Source organism: Aplidium turbinatum, chromosome 14 (genome assembly GCF_918807975.1).
Source record: "Aplidium turbinatum chromosome 14, kaAplTurb1.1, whole genome shotgun sequence".
NCBI lineage: Eukaryota > Metazoa > Chordata > Ascidiacea > Aplousobranchia > Polyclinidae > Aplidium > Aplidium turbinatum.
This window is the reverse complement of record NC_137485.1, coordinates 3,087,117-3,111,009: the sequence shown is the minus strand read 5'-3', so window position 1 is coordinate 3,111,009 and position 23,893 is coordinate 3,087,117. Positions and strand designations below refer to the sequence as shown.

Here is a 23,893-nt window from a genome sequence, read left to right as displayed (position 1 = left end):
TTGTAGACGTTGTTGATTACCAACTCAGTTTGGTTCGTTTGTTACTTAAAACAAATCGAAACGAATGCCTAAAAGTGCAATGTGTATAACACCTAACCTACAGCCAGTGTTGGGCGCGATAACTCATTTTTCAGTTAAGCGATAACGATAATCGATAAACGAAAAATGCCTAAAGCGATAACGACAAACGATAAATCAAAAAAAATTTAAGCGATAACGATAAACGATAAATTATCGCCGATAATGTCCGATAACGATAATTTTTTTTTCTTGATTAGCGCTGCCTCATCCCATGCAGCATGAACTGTTTTCATCAACATGACGAAAAATCGAACATAATATACTGTAGTGTAAAGGGACAAAACTTTTTGTAAGTTATGCATGAATAGAATCGCAACAGCGGCAGTAGGTATCGAATCTTCAATCTCTTGATCCAGAATCAAACCACTGAGGTAACCGCCGTGCTTATAATTATACCTTCAGATACCAGCTGGATGCTTTTATCAATTGAGTTACACTGCCGCTTACGTGCAGTAGGAAAAATAATTAAATCAAATGAAAATACCATAAAAAATTCCAAACTTGGTATTTAGCTTTCTGTTTAAAGGGCTGTTTACAGCAAAGTCAGCAATAATTGAAAAAATTCCAAAAAACGCAAAATGCTTGAAAATTTATCAGTAATCTTAAGCGTTATTGATAGTAAAAATGTGCATACGGTACTGTGAAATCCATCAAGCTTGTCAAATTAGTCGTGTTTGTTTTAGAACAATAACATAATTATCGTAATTTACTGATAATTTCAGATAATTTTTTTTGTTTTCTTTGTGATCATTAAAGCAATGGCAGAACGCTGAGTTGTTGAGATAAGAATTACAATATAGGCACTGTATTAGGGGGAATAAAAATATTTGATTGAGGTAGGCTATGTCGCATAGGTAAATGAGAAAGGTAATACTGTATTTAGCATAATTTTACCACGCAACTCGATGCGCCTATTGTCATGCAAAAACTACTACAAGATGCAAAAAAGGTGATGTCGGTCTGCATGTCAAATGCTTCAAGCAATATCGATTGCCGATTCCGCAATGACTTGTTTCAGAAATGTTGTGTTACTTTGCTAATTCTCATCTTCATATTTTTTTAACTTTCATTTCAATAAAATGCTCGATGACAATAATGACGACAAGACATGAACAAGACATTTCCCATTTATCACTTTGAGCGATAAGTAAAATGTAATAACGCTTAAGCATTATGCACAAGAAACTTGTGAAATTTGATAACGGATTTGCCTAGCATCTTATATATAGGACGGCTTTTTTCTCAAAAAGTGCAAACACAATTAGGAAAAAAATAATTGTGATATGTTTTTTAGGTCATAATTATGCAATATTTAAATTTTCCGAAAATTTTTTAAGTAGGCCTACTTTCACTTTCGGCACAAATGGGTTAACTTTTTAAGTTAAATGGCACTTACGCATTTGGTTTTTATTGTTGGATTAAAGTTATATCGCCAAGCTAGAAAAAAATCGATCTTACAGTCTATAGCCGATCTTGTGTTGTTATTGTGTATGAATTTTGTCTATGTTTTGACGCGAGAGATTTTATTTTTTTACGACAATTACTAAAAACTAACAATTCCAACGAAAAAAGAAAACACAAGAATAAAATAGGTAATCGTGAGGTGGCGCGAAAGACCATGTTTCCGATGTAAAAGCGGCCTCGTGTTGCGACACTTTCACAAACCACTTGCCAATTTCTTTCGCTTCGCTTCAAAGGAATCTGTACCGCCCGTGCGCTTACATTTTAATTGTAAAATTCACTCGCGATTGCCGATTGCAGCAAAACAACAAGAGACTGGTTGCATGCATTTCATTGCATTGCAATTTGCAACTCTAAAAATTATTGTGCTGTCAGGGCCGTCGCTGCAGGGGGCGTGCCCCCTTCCCTGACAACGACCTGTGCACACACACTTCAGGCACTGAAGAAGAACTGGTTTTAATTTTAGTATCATTAACTAGGTGGCTAGTAAAAATATTACTTTTCATGGTCTTTTCACTTGTGTGTTGATCCGAAATACAATTTATCGGCGATTAATTATCGGCGATAATCAAATATTGCTTTTGGCGATAACGATAAACGATAACTGAAAAAATAATTAAGCGATAACGATAAGCGATAAAAATTTATCGCCGATAATTATCGCCGATAACTTATCGCCGATAATGCCCATCACTGCCTACAGCAAAAGAAGTTGTGGCATGGATAGACCTACAACTTTGCAAGGAAAGGGATAGATTTTTAGTTCACGCCGCTTTTAGCATCTTAACGGTTATGTGCAGCTTACTGTTTTAATCATATTTCTTGCAAGTAATTTAACAATTTCGTTAAGGCTGACCATTCCTTGTTGAAAAAATTAAGGCTTGGCTACCTGGAGATCGTCCCTGATTTGTCACATTTTGCAGATTTGTGCGATCATGGCTGTCCGCCTGAAACTGTCAAAAATTAGGTATTTTTTGTCACTTTTTGCTGACTCTTAATTATATAAAACCATTTGTTGTCTTAAGGAAGCGCTAAATATAAGAAAAAAAAATACCGGTAAGTTAAACGTTCAGTCAATTTGTTTCTTGTTTTTTTTTCGGTAACTTTTGCTCTTATAGATATCCCTGCTTTTGCTGCGTAGGCCTATAGCCTACTGTAATGATCTAAAATAATGTAAACGATTCTTCAAGCGTAAAATTCTACTTGCTGGCGAAACGTGTCCTCTTTTTAGGCGATCAAAATATGGTAGGCCTACATTTATATGGCTTTTCACCAGTGTGAATAATAGGCTGTGCCAAAAATGGCGAGGTTCATGGATTTTTCCTTAACTTTCTGAAAAGTTGTAGTGGACTTTTACAAACACAAACATGAAAAAAAAAAATGAAAATAATGACGTCACAGTGTCGCGCTGGGCGTTTCTATGGTTTTAACCAGTAGCCTACCCATCTTCATAAAAATTGTCATATTTCGAAAACCACTGGAGATAAAAAGATGAACGTTACATCAAAAGCTGCAGAAGTGGCATGTTTATATTTGCTCTAAGAACACTTTTTATTCTAGGACTATTTGAAAAACATTTATAAGCAAAAAACTGAATTTTACTATTTTTCTGTAGTACGGTAGCCTAGGGGAAATGCAGGACCTACTTCACATTTTTTTCTTTTTTGCTCTCATTTCTTCAGCTCATATCAAAATAAGACAAACGTTTTAGAGAATACGGCCAAGGTCAATGTTTATTGACTGTGTAAATATTCTCTAAAACTTTTGACAATCGAATTTATTTTTGTTAGATTAAAGCTTATACAAACTTTTTGAAGAGTGTATACCAGGGGTGGGCACACTTTTTGAATTAGGGGCCAAAATTATTTTGTTCTTAGACTGGCGGGCCAAGTGATCGAGCCGCCACTTACATATAGTTTGTCACACGAATAACAAAGGGACAAAAAAAACGGAAGATTAAATTAACAAATAACTGAAAAATACAACCAAAAAACAAAATCGAATTTAAATACGACGTCTGACAGGATTGTCAAGCTTTATTTTTTGCCAAAGCATCGAAATTTGGCATCATTTTGGTTGTGGCGATAGTCAGGATAGATTTGAGGTGCGCATCACTCAGCTGAGACCTGTGGCTAGATTTGTTAAAATTCATCAAGCTGAACGTCTGTTCACAAATATATGTGGAACCAAACAATACCAGCATTTTTTGTGCCACCTTTCGAATTTCTGGAAATCTGGTGTTGCTTAGCGATGCGTAAAACTCATTTAGCTTCAGGGCTTCGAATTTCTCCTTTAAAACGTAGTCACTCTGAAGATCGATCAATTCCAACTGCAGTTCTTGTGGTGCTGTTGCAGCGACTTGTGAAAGTGGAGCCGAAATAATCTGAAATGGTTTTTGGAGTTTTTCGAAATCAAGAAATCTACGGCAAAATTCGTGGTGCAAATCATTTAGTGATTTGCTGTATTTATTTGCATGTTTAGGGGCTTCTTTCATCGTCAGTAATGTGGGGAAATGAACAAAAGAATTGTTGGACATTTGTGCTGAGAATAAAGCCAATTTTGATTTGAAAGCCGTAACGCTTGTGTACATATCGTGAGCGAAGAGTTCTTTCCCTTGCAGCTTTGCATTCAGCTCATTCATATGTGTTAATATATCGACAGAAAAAGCAAAATCACAGAGCCAATCTCTGTCCTCCAGCTCAGGAAATTCATCAGCTTTCCCGATTGACTTCAAAAATGAGGTAATTGCCTCTTTAAGGTTCCAGACTCGTTTACATGCTTTACCCAAGCTTAACCAGCGCACATGAGAATGATAAAGCAAGTCCTGGTGATCAGAATCAATTTCCTCAAGAAACTTGATAAATTGGCGATGGTGAAGTCCTCTCCCTTTTATGTAGTTGATCAGTTTTACTACTGCCTTCACTACATGATTGAGCTGCAGTACAGATTTACACAGGGCTTCCTGATGGATAATGCAGTGCAAAAAAGTTATATCCACCCCAGCATTTTCCTCATTCATCTTATCTTGAAGTCTTTTTAGCAGTCCAACATTTTTTCCTGTCAAATTTGGTGATCCATCAGTGGTGACATTCGTAAGTTTGTTCCATGGTAATTTAAACCTGTCGATCACACTAGTGACTTTAAGAAAAAGGTCCTCTCCTCGAGTAGTCCCTTTTAACGACTCCATTGCTAAAAGTTCTTCTATTATCTCAAACTTGTCATTAATTCCTCTGACGAAAATCAAAAGCTGTGCCGTGTCTCTTACGTCATTACTTTCGTCCAGCGCTAACGAATAAAATACAAAAGAATCTGCTTTTCCTTTCAACTCGTTAGCTAAGTGCTCATCAATTTGTTCTATACGGCGAGTTACAGTTCTGCGTGATAAACTGATTTGTTCATATTTGCTTTTTGCATCTGGACACAAGAGACTTGCTGTCTCTACCATGCACTGCTTGATAAATTCTCCATCGGAAAATGGTTTGCTTGCTTGTGCTATTTTGAAAGCCAGTAAAAAACTTGCCTTGGTGATTGACTCAGAAACTGCACTCTGCTGAAAAAGAGTGCTTTGCTGAATCCGAAAATTTGCCACTAATCTCTGAGAAACGTCCTTTCTTTGCTGAGTTGACAGGCTGCTATGATGGTTTGCATGATTGGTGTCAAAATGGCGGCGGATGTTGTATTCTTTCAAAACAGCAACGTTTTTTTGGCAAATAAGGCATACCGCAGTTGATCCCACTTCGGTAAAAAAGTATTTCGTCGTCCACTCCTTTTTGAACACTCTGCGCTCACTATCGACTTTACGCTTCTTCGCTGCACTCATTTTAACAATATAATTTATTAACAACTTAGCAATGTCTATTTCGCTTAGCATTCCACACTGACGAAACTGTTGATAAAAACACTAAACTAAGAAATATGGTACATTACTGGTTAAATTGACTAATAAAACTTTCTGTTTTTAGTGAACCTCCCAGCAAACTGTCCACTTGAAGCGGTTGACTGTCTCTTATCTATAGTCTCGTTCTGTTGCTCAACACAACAAACAGTTTACCAGCCTCATTTTTTTAAAAAAATGAGGCTGGTAAACTGTTTGTTGTGTTGAGCAACAGAACGAGACATTACTGGTTAAAAGCAGAAAGCACTGTTGCGTCAAGCGACGCACAAATGTACCTGTGACATCATAATGCTCTACATTCTACATTGTATCGCTATTTAGAGACAAGAGGTATCTAATCCTCCTATTGAAACTTCACAATAATAAAACTTGCAACATGTCGATAACATCCGGCGGGCCAGAATACAAGAGCCGGCGGGCCGGATTTGGCCCGCGGGCCGTAGTTTGCCCATGTCTGGTGTATACTGTATAATCGGTCCCGCCCCTGAAAGACATATTATAGGCTACACAGGCAAACCTTAAAAAACAAAAATGTTTTTTCATTTTTATTGCTAAAACAAGCACATAAAAATGTAAAATAATAATACTTAGTGTCTATAAACATTTTAGTTGCAAAAATAAGATTAATTAGCATTACATCAATAGCTCTCAATTGGGGAAGAGGCGTCTTCATAAGGGGGTGTTAAACTCTTTTCTGCCACGGACAAGATTCACTATTTTTGTTGAAATGACTTTTGCAGCTTACATGTAATATAATGTTGCTAGAAAAGTAAGCTTTATTTTTAAAACGTACAAAAGTTAATTCTTCAAGTACCTTAACTCATTGTATAATCAGGGCCGGATTTAGCTGATGGGGGGCCCGGGGCACTTTTAGATCGGGGGGCCCCCGTGCAAAAAAAATTTTTTAAGCCTACGGCGCGAAAAACCACCTCTACGTCTTCAGTAGCATCAGTCCAGTACTGCACAGCATTTTGCAGAAACTTTAAAGGCCAAAAGGAAAAAATAACACAAAATCACATTTTTTTTCACATAGGGGGCCCTTCAAAAGTCGGGGGGCCCGGGGCAACTGCCCCCTCTGCCCCCCCTAAATCCGGGCCTGTGTATAATAGGTCTTGGACGTTGCTGTTTAATAGGTCCTTCAAAGATCATTTCAAAGATGTGAGGGAAAAGCTTGGAAGTTTGGCGGCATCATCAGAGCAGATTACTAAAAAAGCCATTTCCGTTGTTGATTATAACTGGAGTTGAGGTGACAAATACCAAAGACATATTTTCGAAGTATTGCTTCATGTAAACTCTTTATTGACAGACATAAAACGAAAAACATTGTTGTCAGTGCTAAAATCTTGAAATTGCATTTGCAAGCTATAGGCTATATTTACTTTGTATGCGGTTGAATAATCACTTGATTAGCTAAGCAATTTCGATAGAGAGTGTGTGTAAAAGCGTATTCTTTACATGGTAATTGAAGTGAAATTATTTCAGTGTTAATGTGACAAATTATGCAATTCGCACGTCGAATAGTTTTTAATAATTTTGGACTGTCCTTATCGTAAAAGTTTTGGCATGTATTTTGGATCATGGTTCGATTACTTTTGATTCTGTTTTTGGACTAGGCCTATGTTACGCTTACGATAACCCGCAATCTTAACTGTAAGAATGTCTGATACGCTAAACAGTATTGCCTGCAAGTGAAAAGTAAAATGTTTTGTTTTTCAAAAAAATGTTATATTGGACTGTTTTAGACTACCGGTATTCTTTTTACGCAATTAGTAACTAAAATTCGTTTTTTTGCTGATAACTATTTTTCTAGACTTTTTACAGTGAAAAGTGCTTTTAGAGCACATATAAACACGATGCTTTTGCAGATTTTGTTGTGTTTTAACTTTCTATCTCAAGCGGTTATCAAAATATGGCGAGTTTAGTAAAAATGGCCATCGGTTACTATAGAAACGCCCAGCGCGACCGTGTAACGTCATCATTTTCAATTTTTTTTTTCACACTTATGTTTTTAATAGTCTACTACAACTTTTAGGAAAGTTAAAAAATCCTACATCAAAAAAAAAAATTATCCCATTTTTGGCACAGCCTAGTGAATAATCTTATGCCGATTTAAACTACTATGTTGTGGAAACGAATTTTCATATAAATCACACTTGTATGGCTTTTCACCAGTTTTATTTCTCTCGTGAATTTGCAATTTCACCACATGTTTCACAATCTTCAAGTACTTCAAGCTTTACTGGAATTACTTGACTTTGATTCATGTTAATAGATGAAGTGAATAATTGATTTAAATTAGTAATGCATCCAAATAAAATCAGTTGTTACAAATATGGAATATATTACACTGTAAGTCTGTAAACAACGTAGGCTATAACCTGAAACATACTAGCTACAAAAATTAAGGCAATAAACTGTAAAAAGTTTAATAATGGTTGAAAGTAGGAACACTCATATTTAAAAACAACACAGCTTAGCATTCTATATTCATGAACGGAATGGCCCGTTTCGGTAGCAGGCCTTAAAACTCGTGTTTTTTTCGGCAGCCATCGTGGCCTACCGAGAGCTCCTTCTCGGCGGCCACATCTGCGTGCTTGGAGGCCAAAATACAATAACGATAGCACAAGTAAATAGCATAAAACTTGCAACAATGTTAAAATGATCACTTAGCGTTGTTGAAGTCTGGGCGACGTCCTGCAATAGAATCGTTGTACCACGCATTAAATGCTTTATCGGGATTGTAATCCGGTATTGCGGGACCATCTAACAACCCTAAATTGTTTTAACTGCATACCGCCTTTCATAAAACCTGACCATTTATTCCGTTATGATGTCACCTTTGAGGGTGTGAAGTCACTAACCCGCAGCGTTCTCAACTATTAAGACACGTGTTTTACCCACGGATGTCAAATAACCTAGTTCTCCTTTTTAACAATGATTCAATGTCCGACAACATTGAATCGATATAAAAACGACAATATTGCCAGCCGATGTAAATTAGCACTTCGGATTAACAATTCGTTAAAATAAACATCGTGAATTGCAAACAAGACTTACAGCGCTGGTGATCGCAGCTGCATATATTCAATACAACAGTAGTGAATATAATGCGCTGACCTAATTCTGCGTCACTCTTTGATGCTACATATTTTCGACATTTAATCCACGATCATTCTATTGCGAAATTAAATAATTGGCTAGAAGAAACCGGCGGCCAAACTTGGCCGACGGAGGAGGTAGCACCGGCGGTCATTCAAACACTACTTAGCGGCCATGGCCGCCGGCTGCTTTAAGGCTTGCGGTAGGTCCGATTCGGTAAGTCCGATTTGGTGAGTTTCCCATTCGGTGAGAGCCTTTTTCGGAGAGTTTCCTATTCGGTGATTTTTTGAATTTTTTTTTTTAATTATCGGGTACCGTAGCCTAATTATCATTGCCGCTTTTAGGGTTAGAGATTAGGGGTTAAGGGTTAGGGTCTTATTTCAACGTTTAGCGACGTTAAAACGATGTAAAAGTGGCAATGATAATCAGGCTACGGTACCCAATAATTTTAAAAAAATTACCGAATAGGGAACTCTCCGAAAAAGGCTCTCACCGAATCGGACTCACCGAATAGTAGCAGACCCATTCATGAAAGCAGAAAGAACGCACACAAAAGTATAATCCTAACAAAGATTATTTCACAAATGTTGACAGCCATCAAAGCAAAATACTGTTCCTGACTACAAAACAGAAACGATGCTTTGAAACTCGCATCCAAAAACATTTAGTCACGGATGGACTTGCTTTGTAGCCAGGGCTTCAGACTAGAGTCAGAGGGATCTTGGAGTGTCCAGAGACGGAGTCGTAAAAATAGCCTAGTCCACGATTTACGGCACCGAGGAGACCCATCACTCATCGTAGTAAATTATTACCTATCTAAAAATCATCGGAGTAAACGTGGCCTTCAAACTGCTTTAGCTGCATACAAAAAATTTCTTAAGGGTTGTTGTTGCATTTAGAACACATTTACGGCATTTTGTCATAATCGAGACTGAAAAGTGTTAAGGAACGTCAAACCGAAAGCTTCTGGAACAGCTTTCAAATATTCCAACTATTCAGCTATAGTTTACATTTAACGATCTATGTCAAAAACGAACGCCAGAAAATACATGAATTCAAAAAGGGCCCAATTCTACATTTTTTTTCAAATTGCACCTTTTGTGTTATTCTAATTTCTTTCAGTGTCTTTAAAATCATATCTGAAAATCGGCCAAATGTCTAAACATGAAAAATACCCTTTCAATGTTTCCATTGATTTCATACTACTCCAGCAAATGGGCCCTTGTTGCACTTGGTCAGTTAAACAAATCAGGCATATAACTCAGTTGACAACACAAGAAACTACACCAAAAAAACAAAGAAGCAAACAGGCCTCGAAATTTGTACTCTTTTCCGGCGGTCAAGCATGTCCTACTTACTCCTATTTTTTACTGTACCGTATCATATCATATCCTCTCGAAACGTTAAAATAGGGGTAAACGACAAAACTTTCAACCCCGGTAGCAAACTCTAAATATCAACCAATCTTTATGAAAATTCACATATGTCATTTTCTCATCAATGGTAACAATATTTTAGGGTGAGATATTAACATTTACAAAAAAAATTTTTTTGGACCACCCTAACTCAGGCCTGTAGTGATTTATCTTATGACGTTTCAAATAGGCAACACGTAAAAACGCTTTTTCAAACACGTCACATTTATATTGCTTTTCACCAGAGTGAATTCGCTTATGATCTTTCAGGTGACTGACCAGTGCTAACGATTTTTTACACATGTCACATTTATACAGCTTTTCACCAGTGCGAATTCGCATATGACGGTTCAGGCTACCAACCTGTGAAAACGATTTCTTACAGAAGACACATTTATATGGTTTTTCACAAGTGTGAATTTGCATACATGACGCTTCAGGTTACTGACAAGTGCAAACAATTTCCCACACACATTACATATTTATATGGCTTTTCACGAACTCGTGTGAATTCGCATATGACGTTTCAGGCTACCGACCTGTGCAAATGACTTCTGACAAAAGTTCATTTATATGTATTTTCACCAGTGTGAATTCGCATATGAAGTATCAGGCAACCGCCACGTGTAAACGATTTCTCACATATATCACATTTTATATAGCTTTTCACCAGAGTGAATTCGCATATGACGTTTCAGGTTACTGACCTGTGCAAACGATTTCTTACACACGTCACATTTATATGGCTTTTCACCAGTGTGAATTCGCATGTGATCTTTCAGGTGACCTACCAATGAAAACGATTTCTCACACACGTCACATTTATATGGCTTTTCACCAGAGTGAATTCGTATATGATATTTCAGGGAATTGACCAGTGTAAACGATTTCTTACACAAGACACATTTATATGGTTTTTCACCAGTGTGAATCATCTTATGCCGATTTAAACTACGACATTGTGCAAATGATTTTTCACATAAATCACATTTGTATGGCTTTTCACCAGTGTGGATTCGCATATGATCTTTCAGGTGACCGAAAAATGAAAACGATTTCTTACACACATCACATTCATATGGCTTTTCACCAGTGTGAATTCGCATATGATGCTTCAGGCTACTGACCAGTGCAAATGATTTCTCACACACGTCACATTTATATGGCCTTTCACCTGTGTGAATTCGCATATGACCTTTCAGGCTACCAACCTGTGAAAACGATTTCTTACAGAAGACACATTTATATGGCCTTTCACCAGTGTGTATCATCTTATGCCGCTTTAAACAGCTATGTCGTGAAAATGATTTTTCACATAAATCACACTTGTAAGGCTTTTCACCAGTGTTATTTCTCTTATGAATTTTCAATTTCACCACTTGTTCTTGATTATTGATTCCATATGGTTCACAATCTTCAAGTACTTCAAGCTTTACTGGAATTGCTTCACTTTGATTCATGTTGAAAGGTGAAGTGAATAATTGATTTGAATTAGTAATGTATTAGTTGACCAAACAAAACCAGCTGTTACAAATATGGAATATATTACATGGTAAGCAACGTATAACCTGAAACACAATAGCTGCAAAAATTAAGGCAACAAACTGTGAAAAGTTTAGTAATGGTTAAGTGTAGGAACACTCATTATTCAAAAACAACACAGCTTAACAATTAACATTCTATACTCATGAAAGCAAAAAGAACACACAAAAAAATATAAACCTAATATATTATTTCACAGATTTTCAAAAGCAAAAGCACGATGTTTCATTTTCATGACTCACCAACTAGTACAATATAAAAGAAATACCGGTGCGTAATCATCTTCCAGTGGCTCATCACACCAACACAAGTTATGTGTGGCTACAAAGCAGTGGCGTATCCTGGTTGATTTTGGTAGGCATGCTATGGAAGGAGGATCATAGCCAGTGTAGAGGGGTTGGGGGCATGCCCCCCTAGGGAAATTTTGCAAATATGCCTTAGATTTTATAGCTTTTCTTGCAATCTGAGCGTTAATTAGCTGATAATTGTTTGAGCTGTTTAGCAAAAAAATGAGGTTTGGAAACGCACCATGAATCCAATATCTTAATTTTATATCTTTACCCTGCATTGCAGGAAAGCGCACTTGAAGCGCTCTGCAGCGGTGTATGGCCTTCAGCATACACCCGACACGTTTTCTTGATGATCGTTTAAACTACTGTGCTTAGGTACATAGGCGTCATTTCAGGGGTGCAAATGGTGCTTGAGCACCCCAAAATGAAAATCTGAGGTAACAACATAAATGCGAGAGCACCACTGGGCCCTGGTTTGCATACAAAATACACCGATTCAAATGGAAATTTGCATTGCTAAATAACGGTTTTTTTCTTTCTTGAAAGTCGTTTCACCAAAGCGCAATATTTTCAGTGTTTTACATTTGCGGGTGGCACGCAGTGCCACACATATCAAAGGCAGACATGATTGTACTATTGCGTAACAATTAAGCATACACATGTGCACTGCGTCAAAAAGTGCCGTTCGAGAGAAAACAATTTGTCTGGCTCTGGCTGGAAAATCGATTGGTTTCCCGTCGATGCAATATGTAACGGCGAAGCGACAAGGGTTCATTTGTGACGCAACAGATAGTTAATGAAAGAAAGTTCAGGGATAAAGGAGTCAGAGACGAATAAAATCTCATTTCAAGCTAGTTGTAATCCAAATCAGTTGCATCAAGAATCAGAGATTGTATTTCAGATACCAAGTGTTATTAAGATGAAAAAAACAAATCAGACAAGCATTGCAGGTCTTTTTGCGCCCAAGTGGCCTCGCCCAAGCGTTAATGAAGCAGCATGTACAAGTAGTAACCCAGGTTCATCAGCTGACAGCTGCAAAAATCAAACGAAAGAAGATACGCTTAGTTTGCCCGATATTTCTCCTCTCACAAATTTTCCGGAAGTTATGCCAAGAAACGACAACGCAGATCGATCCGCGCAAAAAAAATAGTTTTCTCAATATAACTGGTTGAGACTAAACGATGATGGAGCTGCTACTGTTCCTTCTGTTACTGAGCCAATACAAATAAACGTGTCAATGTCGGCACATCAACGCAATGGATATTGAGACGTTCAGCATGGAAAACTTTTCGCAAAGGAATCTCCTCTTTAGAGAAGCACAAAAATTCACATTTACATCAACAATCTACAAATGTTCTAAACGTAAGTTTGCATAAGTGATAATTGCCACCACTGGTGGTGGTGGTAGAGTGGTATAGTAGTACTAGTAGTAATGTGGTACGGTATTGTGGTAGTAGCCTGGTGGCCCACCAGGCATATTAATACAGTTAAAAGACGCTCAAGTGATGAAGTTTTGTAATCAATCTGCAGAGAGGCCTCGTCAAGATGAATATCAGCGCAACATATAAAAAAATAAGCTTGAAAATTAACTGTAGGCTACTACTAAATTTTATTGTTTTGTACAGATGAGCCTCAGTGATTCACACAACCGTGCACAAATTTGCAGTCGCACTTGTTTTTCACCAGTGTGAGTTCGCATATGACGTTTCAGGTCACTGACCTGCACAAATGATTTATCACACATATCACATTTATATGGCTTTTCACCTGTGTGAATCATCTTATGCCGATTTAAATTACTACGTTGTGGAAAAGATTTTTCACATAAATCACACTTGTATGGCTTTTTACCAGTGTGACTTCTCTCATGAATTTTCAATTTCACTACTTGTTCTTGGTTATTGATTCCATACTATTTTTCAAAAATATACTGTTTTCGAATACTGCTTTTTAAAAATATCCCAAATTAAATTTTATATCCAAAAAGCACAAACAATGCGCACAAAAGTGCAATCTTGAAAAGTAATAATCGGTAAGCATTTTAACATATTTCACTTTCCAACACAATAACGAAATCACGCGTGACATAATCTACGATTCCTCGCGAATCAGCTGAATGCAGTCATGTGACTCAGCACGTGGTATTGTTAGCGTTCTTATCGAAAGTTTTTTGATACAAACTAAACTGAGTGAACGAATTGCCGTCACCAGCGTAGCCTAGTGGATTAAAGTTTGGGCAAGAAACATAGTCATCTCGATTGCTTGGGTTCGATTCGCACCTCCTGTATTTAATCTTTTTTCTTCTGTAACTGAATCGTGTTAATTTACAGTTTCTTTGTGAACAAAGTCGGATTCGCACCTCCTGTATTTTTTTTTCTTCTGTAACTGAACTGAGTGCAAAACGAATCTTCGCCTGCAATCAGGTGGTTTCAAACATCAGTGATGTCATATGTCACATATGATTGCGTTACTGCTTTGGTGTAGTGGAATAATGGAACAAAAGATGAAGACTGAAGAGTTATTAAAAGAAGTAAAAAGAAATATTCAAATGAAAAGAAATACAAAACTAACAAACAAACAGTCGAAATTTCATACTGAAAAAAGGATGCACGGTTGCATACAAAATAATCCTGATCAAACAAAACTATCTTTTAATATTCATTCACTACGTGCAGTGGAAATCACAAAATAACAAATAAATCGCATTTTATGACTTTACATTCCAGTAAATTATCTTATGGCGTTTCAAATAGGCAACATGGGAAAACGCTTTTTCATATACATCACATTTATATGGCTTTTCACCAAAATGAATTGTCACATGCACTTTCAGGCTACTGATCCGTGAAAACAATTTCTAGCATGCGTCACAACTAAATGGCTTTTCACCAGAATGATTCAATTCATACTTTACTAAGCAAAATAGACTGTAGTGCAACATCAACATTTCCTCAATTAGGTGTCTAATTTGCTTAGAAGAAAGCTATCTTGCAAACCAAATCAAACAACAGCATCAAAACAGCAAGGAAACTTAAAACAAACCTAAGGCAATGTGACAACAAAACAATCAGAAAACAAAAACATGGCTTAAAACAATATCAAGTCATGGTGTAGTTTGAAATTCAATCAAACATTAATTATTGTCGGGTTACAACGTGTTCTCATAAACATCAAAAAATACCACAAACTACTATAAACGACTCCTGTCCAGAAACACAGAAAACAAATTACGAAAAGTTACATGACGATTAGCAATACAAAACATTCACAAATACATCACAAGACATAATCTATAATCATAGTAACAAGGTGGTATACAAAGTAATCCCAATCAAACAAAACAGTCCCTTAATATCCATTCACCAAAAACAAAGGAAAACAGGCAAAATAGATAACATAATAAAAAATAAACAACAACAAATAAATCACATTCCTATGACTTTTCTCCAGAGTGTTTCTCCATTTTATGATGATTCAAATTGCTAACACACCGGATCATTTTTTCACATAGGCCTACATCACATTTATATGGCTTTTCACCAGCGTGAATTCGCATATGACCATTCAGGTGACCGACCCGTGCAAGCGATTTCTCACACACGTCACATTTACATGGCTTCTCCAGTGTGAATTTGCATATGACGTTTCAGGCTACCGACCTGTGCAAACGATTTATTACACATGTCACATTTACATGGCTTTTCACCAGAATGATTTCGCAAAATGATCTTTCAGGTGACCGACCTGTGAAAACGATTTCTCACACACGTCACATTTATATGGCTTTTCACCAGTGTGAATTCGCGTATGACCTTTTAGGTGACTCGTCGTCATGTAAGCCTCTGGGGTCGAGGGTCTATCCTTTTACCACCCCAGACTCACGATGTTCCCGGACTATACTGGAAGGCTACTTGAGAGCAGCCAGTCTTTAGTTTCATCATGGTATTGGTACAGTCATTGATAATATGGCCTGCGGTCTGTTCCTCGACACCACATTCACAAGAGGAGGAAGAAGCTATTTCCCATTGGTGCATAGTTTAGCGTAAAACTCCGTCGCCCGTACGGAAACAATTGAAGCGCACCCATGCCTGTCTTTGTAGGGTCAGGCCGATGGGGCATGTGTCTTCGTCGGAAATGAACGTATGGAGTCTGGTGGTGCTTGAATTCTATACAGAATTCCATTTACGGTCCGCCCAAGTAGCGGCAAAGATGTCGTATTCATCAGCTTCGTTGCCAACCTGTGCAAACGATTTCTTACACATGTCACCTTTATATGGCTTTTCACCAGTGTGAATTCGCACATGACGTTTCAGGTGACTGACCTGTGCAAACGATTTCTTACACAAGTCACATTTATATGACTTTTCACCAGTGTGAATTCGCATATGACCTTTAAGGTTATTGACATGTGCAAACGATTTCTCACACACGTCACATTTACATAGCTTTTCACCAGTGTGAATTCGCATATGAGCTTTCAGGTTACTGTGCTGTGCAAACGACTTCTCACACATGTCACATTTATATGGCCTTTCACCAGTGTGAATTCGCATATGATCTTTCAGAGTACTGCCCTGTGCAAACGATTTCTCACACACATCACATTTATATGGCTTTTCACCAGTGTGATATCGCATATGACGCTGCAGGTTACCGACCTGTGCAAACGATTTCTCACACACGTCACATTTATATGGTTTTTCATCAGTGTGAATTCGCATATGACCTTTCAAGTAACCGACCCGTACAAACGATTTCTCACACACATCACATTTATATGGCTTTTCACCACTGTGAATTCGCACATGACGTTTCAAGCAACCAACCCGTGCAAAAGATTTCTCACACACGTCACATTTATATGGCTTTTCACCACTGTGAGTCATCTCATGCCGATTTAATCTATTACGTTGTGTAAATGACTTTTTACATAAATCACACTTGTATGGCTTTTCACCAGTGTGAATTCTCTCATAAATTTTCAATTTCACCACTTGTTCTTGGTTATTCTTTCCATATGGTTCACAATCTTCAAGTACTTCAAGCTTTACTGGAATGGCTTCACTTTGATTCATGTTAAAAGGTGAGTGAATAATTGATTTGAATTAGCGATGCATTAGTTGACAAAAAAAATCAGTTGTTGCAAACATAACCTGAAACACAATAGCTGCAAAAATTAAGACAATAAACTGTGAAAAGTTTAGTAATGGTTAAGAGTAGGAACACTCACATTCAAAAACAACACAGCTTAACAATCTACACAAGAACGCACACAAAAGTATAATCCTAACAAACATTATTTCACAAATTTTTGAAAGCGAAAGCACGATCTTTCATTTCCATGACGCACCAACTAGCACAATATAAAAGAAATACAGGATAACCGTTCAGTAGCCTATCAAACCAATACAAGTTATGTGTGGCTACAAAGGCTTTCATTTGTAACCCTATCTGCAGGGTGGTCCAAACCCTGGCACGCGGGCCGCATGCGGAAGCACGTCAATTAGAAAGCACGTCAATTAGAAAGCACGTCACGGGCTAATTAAATGCTAATAACCGGAGCTATGAAAATCACAGAACCAAAAGATTTTAAAAGGTAATAGCCATGTGTATTGTGCGTATAGAAATTAAATTTTTACTCAACAAATTTATTGAAATAAAGCGTTGGAGATGAAAAAAACGTCAGAAAGTCGGTTTTTATACGAATTTCCCGAAAATAGCTTCAAAATTGAAATTTTGAATTATAACTAAACTAAACAAAAAAACATTTGTGCTCATTAACATAAAGCATTTTTGAACGTTTCTACATTCCAAAGTAATTGCATTACCATTTATAATGCACTAACATTAACATATATACAATATAACTACCATTGCACGAAAATGTCTAGTCACCTGAGACAAAATGCTTATTGTGAACGGCAGGAAGGTAGAAAAATGACCAGTTTATGTGTACAAAATTCACAAAGAACAATTCATCGAATAACAAAAGTGAAAATAGTATTTTATAAATAATGAGAGGTGGGCATCCACTACTTCAAACTGTTAAGTGGGTAATTATGTTTTTGCAAGTTGCATCACAGTGGTTCACTAGTTATTTCACTTGGCTTTTCACGAGAATGATTTTGCACATGCCATTTCAGGCTACCAACGTGTGCAAACGATTTCTCACACACATCACTATTATATGTTTTTTTACCAGTGCGAATTAGTAGCTTATATTAGGTTATTTATCAGATTTTCTTCGATAGTTTTAGTAATAACTTAATCATATTTGTCTGATTTGAGACAAGATTCTCCAGCAGACTACTATGCTCTGGAACCGTGGTTCTCAACCGGAGGTCCGCGGACCTGAAAGGGTTCGCGAAGCAATTTTAGGGGGTCGGTGAAACTTTTTGAGTTTGCAGCATGATTGATAAATTGCGAAATTAAAAAATTGGTTGGTTGTGCTTTATTTGTGTATTAGCGTGACTTTTAAACTGTACTTCTAAACCATCTGGTGCGATGTCCTTTGAACTTTTAAAGAGCATTGCACAAAGGTTTAGTTTCATAACTAAAAAAATGTCAATAAAATGAATTAATTTTTAATAAGGCTATGTTCAACTTAATTCTTTTCACCCACCAATCCTTGCACACAGCCTCATATGCAAGCATTAGCTGCACAACATATGGAAACATTGTTCATTCAACGTCCAACTGTAGTTCCTGTGGTTCGACTAGGCCGATCAAGTCGATACTTGGCGAGCTGCATCCCAAGCTTTAAAGTGACTGGGAAACAGTCCCGATCTTAATCCCATCGAAAACTTTTGGAATTTTCTCAAAAATAAAGTTGCTGAAACACATCCCTCGAGTATTCCTTCCCTAATTGAACCAATCAAATTAGTCTGGATCCATGAAATTCCTGAGGAACTTTGGAAAAATTTAATCGAAAGTATGCCAAGACGAATCAAGGCCGTCGTCAAAGCGAAATGAGGACACATCAAATACTAAAAGTTTGAGATTTTGAAGGAAAATACAATATAAATGCTTATTACTTTGTTTTATATATAGTTTAGCAAGAAATCAGAAAAAGCAACAAGAAATAGGACGGAGAACTGCTTTTTTCAAAATTCGGGGTTTCGTGTTAACTGCATATACACGACTGTATATATTGCTTAACACTTTGCTCCTCAAAAAGAGGCCAGATTTGCCCCCTCACATTTCCTTTGATTACTTGAAGCACAGTAACGCCATGCACTTGGTTTTTCTTGACATTTCCTAAAATTGCCAGGCGGATCTGATGATATTAAATTTGATGCTAAAAGTTGTGTAGTTTTCTTGTAAATTCAAGATTTTGGTGAAGTTTTGCTATTTCTAGCTCACTTCCAGCAAAGCGTGAAATGAATTACATTGCGATAACAAGCCATAAGCTCATAATTGCTTCGTGCATAGATATGCGCGAGCAGAAAGAAACATCCTCTTGTTTGGTTTGACCTCAATAACACAAAGCGCGTTATTTCTTATGCTACAAAAGAAAAGCCAGTGATCACAAAGCTGTTAATTAGAAACAATAATAGCAAACGTTTTTTTGCGTTATCAGCTCTACGAAGAATAGCAATCCACGATCAAAATAGTAGGCTATGTAGGCCACAAACTATTCAACACAGTTGTTTCAAGCAGATAATATTCATTGACAAATAAAAAACGTTACAATAAGACATCTTCTCTTGGGTAAAGACACGAAAAACCTGGTTTTGAAATGAACGTTCTATGGAAATGCTCTCATTGACAAAACTTGCAATTGAGGAAATGTATCACTGCAAATGCTTTTGGGAGAAGCCGGAGAAATAGCGTTTTTGCAAACAGTAATTGTGAGATACACTCAAAATTATGAGATAGGCTCCATTTACACGTAGCAGCTAACTCGATGGCTACATGTCCCTTCCTTGCTTTATGTCGCCTACTTGTTGTTATGTCCTGCATTTTTGTTTCACAGTGCACTGTGTGTTGTTCCAAAGAGCGCAAAATAGAGATTATAATGCCTCGTCTACATTACAAAATATTTTGTAATGTAGATGAGGCATAAAACTGGGCATCACATAAAACAAACAACAAATCAGCTTTCTTGATCATTGATTCAACATCTGAATACGTTGCGCCAATGTATAAGAGGCCGGCTATTGTGAAGATCTGCCATTTATAAACGATTCGATTATACCAAAAGTGTGCAAACTAGTGGATCAAAGAATGAATAAACAATGCTGAGACAACTAAATGTAAGTGACGGACAATACCGATGTCTTCATTTATCTTGGAAAAATGCTGCCTAAACTTATCAACAAAAAATACCGTAAATAACGGCAAGGATCCCGAAAGCAAAATTTGCTCGACTTTGGCATGAATTTAGTCAAACATCTAATAATTCCACACATACAACAACGGGCTCTCAACGGTTGTAAGATACATAATCAACCTGGTTCTGAGCGGTTTGTATAACAGTTTAGAGGAAGACACTACTTGAAATGATGCACCACACAAAAGATTTTCAATGAAGACTGAGTCTAAAAACCGATGTGGATTGTGCTTCACAATGACTTCAAGTATAGGACAGAAAAGGCACAAGAATATCAAGATAAAAATAAAGACCTTGTGGGAAATTTTCAAGAATCATAACACGATGCAAATATCATAAACGCGTAGTTTGCATGCTGCTCTAAGCTGGCCGGCAACCACAAAGGAAGACAATACAGGTAGTTTATAATTCGATAACAGCGCAATAAATATTATAAATACGTAAACCGACAATTTTCTTTTACAAACGTTTTTCGTCTAATAGTAAAGTCTCCGCAACAATTTTTGTGAAGCGCTTGCAAACCACGATTTTGTAAAATAATTCATCATTATTATTTTTTACTTCTCGGATATTGTAAAACGTCATCAGCAAAATCACAAAAAAAAACATTTCATTACTTCAATGTAGTAGGCCTAAGAATTTTTTATAGAATTGTAACCACGTTGTTTCAACAAAGAAGCCATTTTTGGCAATATAAAGTTATAGAAAATAATTTGCAATCATGCAAATGTTTGAAAAGAATCTAGGAAGTCTTCTCACAATCTGGCAGAAAATGATTATGTTTATTGTATCTCTGCAAAATGTTTTATGACAAACTTTGAAGCATCGTTATAATCATTTATAGCTTTGAAGTTCAAAAGTTAATTTCTTTTTGGCCAGAAACATAATCGCTGCCTTGCTGATGTTGTCGCCTTTATGCATATTTTTTGTGCTTCAAACAATAAGGACCCAGTCAGCAATCCAGTCCTTTTACATTGATTCATCATTTGTAAACGTTAAATTTATGTAGATTTGCTGACTGAGGGTTATTTCACATTTCCTTTGTTTACGCATGTTCCTCAATTCGCTGTTGCATTGTTTCGACGCTGGTGGACTAAAAATGTATTTTCAAATTGATTGACACAATCTTCAATAAAAAGTGAGCTTCGAACTTAGCTTTGTTGATGTAAATGCTGTATTTTTTGTGGATGTAATTTATGAGTCATGTTTATAAACACCCGTAAGCGAAATGACTTATGATGTAGTACCTGCATGATATTTGTGATGCAACTTGACACAAATCCACAATTCCAAAAGCACCCAATTTGAACTTAGAAATTCTAGATAATTTCAACAACTTGTTCAATTGTCTTCTCTCTACTAACAATATTCATACCACATACTCAATTGTAGACCTAAAATACACAAACGAAGATGTAAACAGCTGTTCAAGCAGGCTAAGGTGTTACTTATGAGAAGTTTGGTTCCATAAAACTAGAAGCTAGCCATGAGTTTCGGAAAGCATTAGTTTAAGACAAAAATGGAAAACAACAAACGCAATTTGTTTTTTTCAAATTTGTGCAACAATATTACTCTGACTGTAACTATTTTAGAATCAATGAGTAGCCTACAATAAGATTTGCTAGCAAGTCGTAAATCTTTATCAATGCAATGATTCGGCACACCGCACATACACTTCGTGCGGTTGATCGAGCTTTTTGTTATTCAGAACTTTGCATGAAATCGGATTAGCACGGCAATTAAACAGCGGCAAGATAAATCAAAATTGTTGTTTTTGGGTACCTTTGCAAAAATTGAAATATCAAGTTTAACATAAAAAATTTTAGAATAATGACTTTTCAAACTTGTAGACAAATGATTTTTTTTCACACCATTGCAACTTCTGTTGAAACAGCACCAGCGGATAACACGTAACTCCTGATTGAATTTGATCCAAAAACGGCACCCCCTTGAGCAGTTAACTTCCAAAAAAATGTTGAAAAGCAAAGGATAAAAAAGCAATATCAAGTCATGGTGCTGTTTGAAAATCAAGCAACGATTAATTAATGTGAGGTTAAAACGTGTTCTAATCAAGTTCACAAAATAACACAAATTACTATGAACAACTCTTGTCCAGGAAACTAACCACGAAACGTTATACAACGATCAGTAATACAAAAGAAACATACAAATACATCATAATCTATATTCATACTAACAAGTTGGTATACATTTTTTCTTATAAGCCTACATCACATTTATATCCATTTTAGCAAGTGTGGATTCGCAAATGACATATCAGGTTACTGACCCGGGCAAACGATTTCTTACACACGTCACACTTGATTGTTTTTTCACCAGTGTGAATTCGCATATGACGTTTAAGGGTACTGACCCGTGCAAACAATTTCTCACACACGTAACATTTATATGGTTTTGACCAGTGTGAATTTGCATATGATTTCTCAGGTCACTGATCCATGCAAACGATTTCTCACACACGTCACATTTATATGACTTTTCACCGATGTGAATTAGTATATGACTTTTCAGAATACCGACGAGTACAAACAATTTCTTACAAACGCCACATTTATATGGCTTTTAACCAGCGTGAATTCGCATATGACCTTTCAGGTGACTAACCTGTGCAAACACTTTCTCACACACATCACATTTATATGGCTTTTCACCAGTGTGAATTCGTATATGATTTTTCAGGTTACAGAGCCCTGCAAACGATTTGTCACATATATCACATTTATATGGCTTTTCACCAGTGTGAATTCGATTATGACGTTTCAGGATACTGACCCTTGCAAACGATTTCTCACACACATCACATTTATATGGCTTTTCACCAGTGTGAATTCGTATATGACCTTTCAGGTGACTGACCTGTGCAAATGATTTCTCACACCTGTCACATTTATATTGCTTTGAACCAGAATGAATGAGCACATGCTTTTTCAAGTTACCGATCTGTGCAAACGATTTCTCACATACATCACATTTATATGGCTTTTCACCAGTGTGAATTCGTATATGATCTTTTAGGTTACAGAGCCCTGCAAACGATTTCTTACACACGTCACATTTATATGGCTTTTTACCAGTGTGAATTCGCATATGACCTTTCAGGCGACTGACCAGTGCAAACGATTTCTCACACACGTCACATTTATATGGTTTTTCACCAGTGTGAATTCGCATATGATCATTTAGGTCACAGAGCCCTGTAAACAATTTCTTACATACATCACATTTATATGGCTTATCACCACGATGAATTGGTGTATGACGTTTCAGGATACTGAGTCTTGCAAACGACTTCTTACAAGCGTCACATTTATATGGCTTTTTACCAGTGTGAATTCGCATATGACTTATCAGGTTATTGACCAGTGCAAACGATTTTTTACATAAATCACAATTATATGGCTTTTCACCAGTGTGAATTATCTTATGCCGATTTAATTTACTACGTTGTGGAAACGATTTTTCACATAAATCACACTTATAGGGCTTTTCACCAGTGTGATTTCTCTCAGAAAGTTTCAATTTCACCACTTGTTCTTGGTTGTTGATTCCATTTGGTTCACAATCTTCAAGTACTTGAAGCTTTACTGGAATTGCTTCACTTTGATTCATGTTAAAACGTGAAATCATTGATTTGAATTACAGATGCATTAGTTGACCAAACAAAACCAGTTGTTACAAATATGGAATATATATATTACAGGGTAAACGTATAAACTGAAACACATTAGTTACAAAAATTTATAAACTGTGAAAAGTT

General features: G+C 36.7%; 2 protein-coding genes and 1 pseudogene across 2 annotated transcripts; all 3 read right to left on the bottom strand.

The window, feature by feature from the left end:
- Positions 1-3,571: 3,571 nt before the first annotated feature.
- LOC145783650 (general transcription factor II-I repeat domain-containing protein 2 pseudogene) lies at positions 3,572-5,362 on the bottom strand (annotated as a pseudogene).
- A 2,165-nt stretch (positions 5,363-7,527) lies between these two features.
- Positions 7,528-13,397, bottom strand: LOC145783414 (uncharacterized). The gene has a single exon (XM_082595286.1). The coding sequence runs from the start codon at positions 11,409-11,411 to the stop codon at positions 10,599-10,601; it is 813 nt and encodes a 270-aa protein (XP_082451412.1). The 5' UTR covers positions 11,412-13,397; the 3' UTR covers positions 7,528-10,598.
- Positions 13,398-14,299: 902 nt separating this feature from the next.
- On the bottom strand, positions 14,300-23,745 carry LOC145783649 (uncharacterized). Its single transcript, XM_082595535.1, has 3 exons — positions 22,704-23,745; positions 16,022-16,833; positions 14,300-15,442 (listed from the first exon to the last, which is right to left on the bottom strand). The coding sequence occupies exons 1-3, from the start codon at positions 23,743-23,745 to the stop codon at positions 15,392-15,394; spliced, it is 1,905 nt and encodes a 634-aa protein (XP_082451661.1). The 3' UTR covers positions 14,300-15,391.
- Between the last annotated feature and the right edge of the window lie 148 nt (positions 23,746-23,893).

What these genes read in the sequence shown, in the direction of transcription:
- LOC145783649 (XM_082595535.1), bottom strand. Translation starts at nt 23,745, where the DNA reads ATGAATCAAAGTGAAGCAATTCCAGTAAAGCTTCAAGTACTTGAAGAT. An exon ending in TCATATGCGAATTCACGCTG is followed by an intron (nt 16,834 to 22,703) that starts GTTAAAAGCCAT and finishes AAGCCATTCCAG; the next exon opens with TAAAGCTTGAAGTACTTGAA. An exon ending in GTAAGAAATCGTTTGCACAG is followed by an intron (nt 15,443 to 16,021) that starts GTTGGCAACGAA and finishes TCGTTTGCACAG; the next exon opens with GTCGGTAGCCTGAAACGTCA.
- LOC145783414 (XM_082595286.1), bottom strand. Translation starts at nt 11,411, where the DNA reads ATGAATCAAAGTGAAGCAATTCCAGTAAAGCTTGAAGTACTTGAAGAT.